Genomic DNA, 7,094 nt, shown 5'->3' with positions numbered 1-7,094 from the left:
ATACTGAGTGCGGACCATGGCCGCAAAACGCTGATAAATAGAGAGCACCTCACTGCGAGAGCGCATGAAAAACACCCATGTGTACCGTGAAAAATCATCAATGAATAAGATATAGTATCGATGACCCCCTTTCGAAGCGAAGGGAGCCGGACCCCAAACATCTGAATGGACTAAATCGAACGGTCGCTGAGAGACAGACACACTAGTAGGATAGGGAAGCTGAATCTGTTTGCCTAACCTACAACCCTGACAGTGTAACGACCCATCTCCAGAGACAGACCCCAGAAGGCCACGATGAACCAAAGACGACAGGCGAGAGTGGCAAAGGTGACCAAGACGATGATGCCACTGCTGAAAAGAGCCGGTGACAGAGGCAACAACCGGAGGAGAACTGGCAGATGAAGTGGCAGCGGAAGGAACACGAAGCCAGTCTAACTCCCAAAGCCCCGGAGACTGACGGCTACGAGGGCCAGCTCCAACCAGGGCATGTGTGCGACGATCCTGAACCGCACAAGACTCAGCATCAAGAATGACGCGACAACCAGAATCGGTGAGCTGGCTAGCAGAGAAAAGGTTCATCTGAAGGCGAGGAACATGAGAAACATCAGGGACAGAGAAAGAGGGAGTAGAAAGGGTACCTGTACTAGAAACATGAATAGAGGTACCATCAGCCGTGACAACACGGACAGGAGAAATAAGAGACCGAAGAGCAGACAGAATAGAAGACTCAGAGGTCATATGAAAGGAAGCTCCATAATCCAGATACCACGGGGACATACCTGACTGTGTAGAAAGTGGTGGTCGCGCAGTGCCAGAAGAGCCAGTCACAGAACCAGCTGCGCCCGACGAGGAAGAGTCTGGAGTAGCGAGCAGACCACGAAGACCCCTGAGAATATTCTGATCAGAGAGTGCAACTGCAGAAGATCCTGAAGAGCTAGCCTGCTGACGATCCTGGAACTGCTGACGTAAACTGGGATCCCGCGTCCAGCAGGTGGAGGAAGTGTGGCCAACCTTGCCACAGTAGGTGCAATGAGGACGAGGGCGGAGACTCGGACCGCGAGGCTGCTGACGTAAACTGGAATCCCAAGCATCAAGCAGGCAGTGAAGCTGCGCTATCTCATGCGCAGAGAGGGGCGCGACTGGAGAGGTCGACGTACAATCAGGTGTCGACGAGGAGCTATCACCCACACGCACAGAGGCCACCAAAGGGGGCGATGGAGAGCAACATGCCGATGAAGACAGAGTCGGCAAAGCGCGGTCATAACCACGTGAAGAGGCCGCGAAAGTCGATGTAGAGCGGCAGGCCGACCCAGACGGGGTCGACGAAGCGCGGCCATAACCGCGGGAAGAGGCCGCAAAAGTCGATGTAGAGCGACGGGCCGACGTAGACGAAGTCGGCGAAGCGCGGGCAGAGCCGCATGAAGAGGCCGCAAAAGTCGATGTAGAGCGGCAGGCCGAGGGAGACAAAATCGGCGAAGCGCGGCCAGAGCCGCGGGAAGAGGTCGCGAAAGTCGGTATAGAGCGGCGAGCCGACGTAGACGGAGTCGGTGAAGCGCGGGCAGAGCCGCGTGAAGAGGCCGCAAACGGCGACGAAGAATGGCTAGCCATCATACACGGAGGCAGCGGACAAAGACCAAGTACCGAAGGGAGGCCCAAAGATAAGGCGGGATCAGCGGAAGAAGACATCGGATAACAACAGTCGACGACAGTATTTCCTTTTTTTTATTTTTTTTATTTACTCAGATGGAAGTCAACTGCACGGCCACGCGGAGATCGATCTCAGCACGGGCCAGGGAGATCGGCAGGCAGGGAAGATCGGCAGCCAGGAAGATCAGCAGGGAGATCGGAGACAGGCAGGCAGCACGCGGCGCGGGATCAAGCCGGGAGCAGGCAGGCAAGCAGAGATTGGCCACGAGCGGGATCGGGCCGGGAGCAGCTCACGGCCGGAGGCGTCGGGCGTCGGGCGGAGAAGAACTTGGGCGGCGTCGGGCGGAGGGCGTGCCGCGTCGGGCGGGGAAGAGCAGCCCGGGCGCACGGTCGCTGTGAATCCAGAGAGCGGGCGGGGCGGGCGGGACGGGTACTGAGCTCGGGGCGGACGTATCACGCGCGGAGGAGCAGAGCCGCGCGGAGAAGAATCGAGCGAAGCAACTTGGCTGCTTTGGCGAGCCGGCCAGATCGAGGATGGGGGACGGACGGGCGACGGAAGGAGAGGAACAAGCACCGTCGGCTGGGGAACTAGAGGCAATCCACATATACACTTCACAACACCCCCACTCGCGTGTGACGGGAGAAGAGAAAGTCAACACGTGAAAGAAGAAGAGCACACCGAAACAGGGCATCAACGGTGGCTAAAGAGGGGGGCAACAACAATTTTTAGGCTTAATTACGAAAACCAGGATTTGAACTCGAGACCTAGGGCTCTGATACCATGTTAGAGCAATATGCTTGTTGTATTACCAGGGGGCTAAAGGCCACAATATATAGTACATGTACAGGTGCACATATGCAGAAAGCCCCCTAACATACGAGGAAACTACAATAGACAGATATATACATCTAACAATGTCCTTACCGGTTTCAGATGCTACTTCAAGCAGTTTGAAAGAACTAGGACGTCCCACACGATGACTATGACAGCAACTCAGCACACATGCGTGACTTAAACAACCCGTGCGATGCTGAACATCGAATTTCTGTGACAAGTAGCTATGCCAAAACAAAACGACATCGTCGAAACAGAACTGTCGGGCTTCTGCTGTACTCCTTATCAAAGGCAAAAACTCGGGGCACACTCGTTGGCACGCAGCGGCGCACATACGCAGAGCCAAAATGACGGCCCCGCCGGCGCATCTCCACGTCGAATCCATACAGACCGCGATCCCGATACGCATCGCGGTGGAGCGAGGCCGGACGCTTCCCATCGCTGTGTCCGGAACGCCGCCGATCACCGCTGAGGAGCTGCAGCGCCGGTTCCGCGTGGTGCTCTACTACCGCGACGCGGACGGCGATCACCGGCCGGACGACGAGGCGAGGGCGCGGCTCGAGCAGGCTACGTGGGTGCAGGAGGCGCTGAGCGCGGCGCTGTCCGACGAGCCGAAGATGGCTGGGCGACTGCGGCGGCGCTCCCGCGGTGATGGCCCGTGGGAGGTGAAGCTGAACGACTCGGGCTTGCGGCTGCTCACGGCGTCGGCGGACACGACCATGGCAGCGTTCCTGGAGGCCGGTGACCGGGAGAGCAAGGAGGCGGCGCTGGCGCTGTGGACCGACGTGGACACGCAGGACCCCGAGATGTGTGCGCCTTTCTTCATGCAGGTAGTAACGTATAGACATGGAATTCAGAATTCCCCTTCGTGCTTTTTCTGTTCCGTGCTCCCTTTTGAAAATTTTGAGGTGCAGTTGACATGGTTCAGCGACGGCGGCTACGCCATCGGCGCGTGCTGCAGCCTGCTCCACGCCGACCCGCTGTCTCTGATCAACTTCCTCAAGACGTGGGCTCGAGCGCACGCCCAAGTGCAGCAGCAGAGCAAGCTCGTCCTCAACCCGGTGATCCGGTACACGCGCTATTTCCGCAGCCCGCGCGCCGCCACCAAGCGCCTCAGGTCCTTTCCCCTCGTCCCCACGGCCGACGGCGCCACCACGACGACAACCGTGCTCTTCAGGATCGTCGGCGATGATGCGCCGGCAGACCGCGGCGCGCTCGCCGATGCGTGCGTCGCCCAGGCCAGCGAGAAGCTGGGGCTCGAGAGGCCGGCGCGGTTCACGGTTCTCGCCGGCGACGGCTTGGGAGGGCTGAACGTCGTGCGCGCGTGCAAACCGGGAGGCGACGGTGAGACCACGCCGCAGTGTCACGTCCAGGCGCTTCGAGTCGCATGCTGGAACGAGGCCGGTCTCGAGGAGGTCGTGCTGGATGGGTGCAAGCCCCTGCACGTCTCGTGCGGTATCGTCTCGCCTTGCGCCGACGAGGGGCTTCTCGTTGTGATGCCGGCAGCGGCAGGGTGTGCCGAGTTCTTCATCAGTGCAACTGTTCCGAGCTAGGAAGCATAGCAAAGCTGGGATGTGAGATATCTGGTTTACATGCGAAAATACGTATTGGCTCCTAGGTACTCATGAACCATGAACCCGAGTCAATGTAATATCCTAAAACCCATATTTTTAGCGCTCTAAGAAATCTGAAAAAAAAGATGTGCGCCTTTGGATGAATGGTTCTAAGTTCGAACCCCACCCTCATGATTTTATTTTAATTTTTCCAGCGCTAAGATAGCTGAACCAAATCACCCGTGACTTTAGATTCGTGTAGTAACTTTAAGGCAGACTTCTTTTGGGCTTTTACCTCACCTTCTAGGTCCCAAACCGCTGAAGCCCAAAAGATCAGCTCAGTTTCTGGACAGCTTCCTCCCACCGTGAAGCCCATTTTCTTCACGTAGCCAGAAACAGGTCCGAGGCAGTTTCCCGAGCTTCTCTCGTTGAATCGGTACAAACGCAGGCCGTTCCTCTCTCGCACAGTCGTCCCTCCTCTCCCGCACCGCTCGTGAGCTAGGGTTCCCAAGCCGTTGCCGCTCCAGGGCCGGTGACCCGCCGCCATTCAGCTCCGGAAGGGAAGGAGCGCGGCCGCACCTCCTCCCCCACGCGCCCCTCCTGTGCTCGCCTTGCGTCGCCGCCTCCTGCTGACGCATCAAGGACGGCGCCCGCCCCTGCATCCACTGCCGACGAGCTCTCCGCTCCGGCCCGGCGGCGGACCGTCGACCTCTTCCTCCCTCCGCATCGACCTTCCCCACCGACGCCAAAGGACGGTGCCCTCCTCCTGCGTACGCATCAAGGACGGCCCGGCCCCTGCATCCTCCCCAACGATTTCGATCTCGATTCGATCCATGTCGTCGTCACAGCCACCGGTAACTATCTCTCCTTCAACATTTTCTGGTATAATCAAAAAATTGTTGTGAGGATTTGCTAAAAAAAACTTGTCTGTATCACAACATTAGAGGCAGATGTGCTATGCATTTTGTATATGTATCATAATATAGGAGTTTTATCTTCATGAAAACATCAACAGCAATGTCCAATACTGGATACTATATACTTTATCACTTCTGATCTATGATATCTGTGAGGCTTTGGTATTAAAATTTGTGGATAATGAGCGCATTAATGTTGTCATTCATCTAGATGGACAAGCCAAAACATGTGAAAGCAACTTGGGATGATGTTGCTCACCGTGTTTTTCTTGATGTGTGCATCGAGGAAGTGAATGCAAATAATCGCCCTGTGCAAGTTTTGAATGCAATTGGTTACAAAAATTTGGTTGAAAATTTTAACAAGCGCACAAAGAGGAACTATGATCGGAAGCAAATGAAAAATAGATGGGAAACTCTCAAAAAAGATTACACGGTTTGGAAGGGATTGATCCAACATGCGTCCGGTCTTGGAAGAGATCCAATCACTCACACCATTGATGCTAGTGATGATTGGTGGACACATGAGATACAGGTACTGATGTTTTTATATGCTTCTATACGGTTGTTATCTTGCTATGATGTACTGATGTTTTTGTATGCTTTTATATGTGCAGATGTGTCCGGAGGTAGCCAAGTTTCGGATAGCCCCACTGCAAGACGAGGAGGACATGAGGATAATTTTTGACAAAAATGTTGTGACCAATGTGACAGCTAGAGTGCCTCCATCATCTGAAGATCGAGCTTCTCAGTCGAGGATCAACATTGATGAAGTTGAAGGCTCGGGGTGTGAAGGTGAAGATGAGACTCTTGTTACACCTTCGCGTGCACGTGGTACAAAGAATAAGATATGCCCTTACTCACCTAGCCCCGCAGCAACACCAAGATTGAGAACTGGCAGTGGCAGTGTTTCGAGGTTGGATCGTGTCATTGATTTAATAGAAAAGAAAGCGAAGGCGAAGGAGGAGGAGAAAAGTAGGAATTCTGTGACGTCTCCTGGTCCTGCTATTGATCCTGTGAGGGAGGAGATTAGGGGAATGCTAGCATTAATAGTTCAAGATGGAGCAAAACCTGGGAGTGATGACTACTTCTATGCCACACAAATTTTCCTCACAAAGGAATACCGTGATGTATTCACTTGTTTAGAAGAGGAGGTGGAGCCTACTGTTAGGCTTGATTCGATCAGGAGGACCTGGGCACAAAAGAACAAGGCGTAGTCATTTGAATTTGTGTTGTTGTGACTTGTCATTTGAAATTCTATTTGTACCAGTACATGTCAACGTATGTCATTTGAATTTCTATTTGTACCAGTACATGTGAACCAATGTTGTTGATTTTATATTATCATGAATTTGTACCAGTACATGTCAACCAATGTCATTGATTTTATATTGTCATGAATTTGTACCAGTACATGTGAATCTATGTTGCTGATTTGATTTATCTACATACAGATGGATTCTGGCAATGATGATTCTGATGATGATATGAATATGTATTATCTTCTAGCGGCTTCTGTTGCAGAAGAGTGTGAGAAGGCCCCCTATGCACCCAGAACATTGCCTTTGATGACAGGGATACAATATGTCGAACAGAGGATGAAGAATCCAAAGAAATTCTACAAGTGTTTTAGAATGAGGAGGTCAGTTTTCACAATGCTACATGATACTCTTGTTGCTAACTATGGTCTAGAGTCAACTTCTCAGATGTCCAACAAAGAATCACTAGCTCTGTTTCTATACATGTTGGGAGCTCCTGGGTCGAATAGTCAAGCTGCAGACCGGTTTGAGCGCAGTGTTTCTACTGTTAGCAAAAAGTTTCATCATGTGCTAGATTGTATAGACCGTATGGCGGGTGATTATATTACACCTAATGATCCTACTTTCACCCAAGTACATGGTAAACTGAAACAACCAAGATTTTGGCCCCATTTCAAAGATGCCATTGGAGCGATAGATGGAACACATATTCCTGTCCAAGTTGCGGAGAAGGACAAAATCAAATACACTAACAGAAAAGGTTTTACAAGTCAGAATGTCCTTGCAATATGCGATTTTGACTTGAGGTTCACATTTGTTGTTCCCGGATGGCCCGGGTCTGTTCATGATACCCGTGTATGGACTGATGCTCGGCCTAGGTTCCACA

At 52.8% G+C, this 7,094-nt stretch overlaps 2 protein-coding genes across 2 annotated transcripts; both read left to right on the top strand.

Annotated features, from left to right (window-relative positions):
* The first annotated feature begins 2,823 nt into the window (after nucleotides 1-2,823).
* Nucleotides 2,824-4,138, top strand: LOC127330607 (uncharacterized). Its single transcript, XM_051356761.2, has one exon. It carries the CDS (start codon nucleotides 2,830-2,832, stop codon nucleotides 4,033-4,035), a length of 1,206 nt encoding a protein of 401 aa, XP_051212721.1. The 5' UTR covers nucleotides 2,824-2,829; the 3' UTR covers nucleotides 4,036-4,138.
* A 191-nt stretch (nucleotides 4,139-4,329) lies between these two features.
* Nucleotides 4,330-6,166, top strand: LOC127329341 (uncharacterized protein At2g29880-like). Its single transcript, XM_051355869.1, has 3 exons — nucleotides 4,330-4,889; nucleotides 5,164-5,484; nucleotides 5,567-6,166. Exons 1-3 carry the CDS (start codon nucleotides 4,869-4,871, stop codon nucleotides 6,164-6,166), a joined length of 942 nt encoding a protein of 313 aa, XP_051211829.1. The 5' UTR covers nucleotides 4,330-4,868.
* Nucleotides 6,167-7,094: the final 928 nt, after the last annotated feature.

This window comes from Lolium perenne, chromosome 2, assembly GCF_019359855.2.
Source record: "Lolium perenne isolate Kyuss_39 chromosome 2, Kyuss_2.0, whole genome shotgun sequence".
Lineage (NCBI taxonomy): Eukaryota > Viridiplantae > Streptophyta > Magnoliopsida > Poales > Poaceae > Lolium > Lolium perenne.
The sequence above is the reverse complement of the archived record's forward strand: the minus strand, read 5'-3'. Positions and strand labels throughout refer to the sequence as shown.

Bases quoted from the DNA above. Each gene is read 5' to 3' on its own strand.
- LOC127330607 (XM_051356761.2), top strand. From the start codon at position 2,830: ATGACGGCCCCGCCGGCGCATCTCCACGTCGAATCCATACAGACCGCG.
- LOC127329341 (XM_051355869.1), top strand. From the start codon at position 4,869: ATGTCGTCGTCACAGCCACCG. The intron at 4,890-5,163 runs GTAACTATCTCT...TCATTCATCTAG, and splicing joins TGTCGTCGTCACAGCCACCG to ATGGACAAGCCAAAACATGT. The intron at 5,485-5,566 runs GTACTGATGTTT...TTATATGTGCAG, and splicing joins GGTGGACACATGAGATACAG to ATGTGTCCGGAGGTAGCCAA.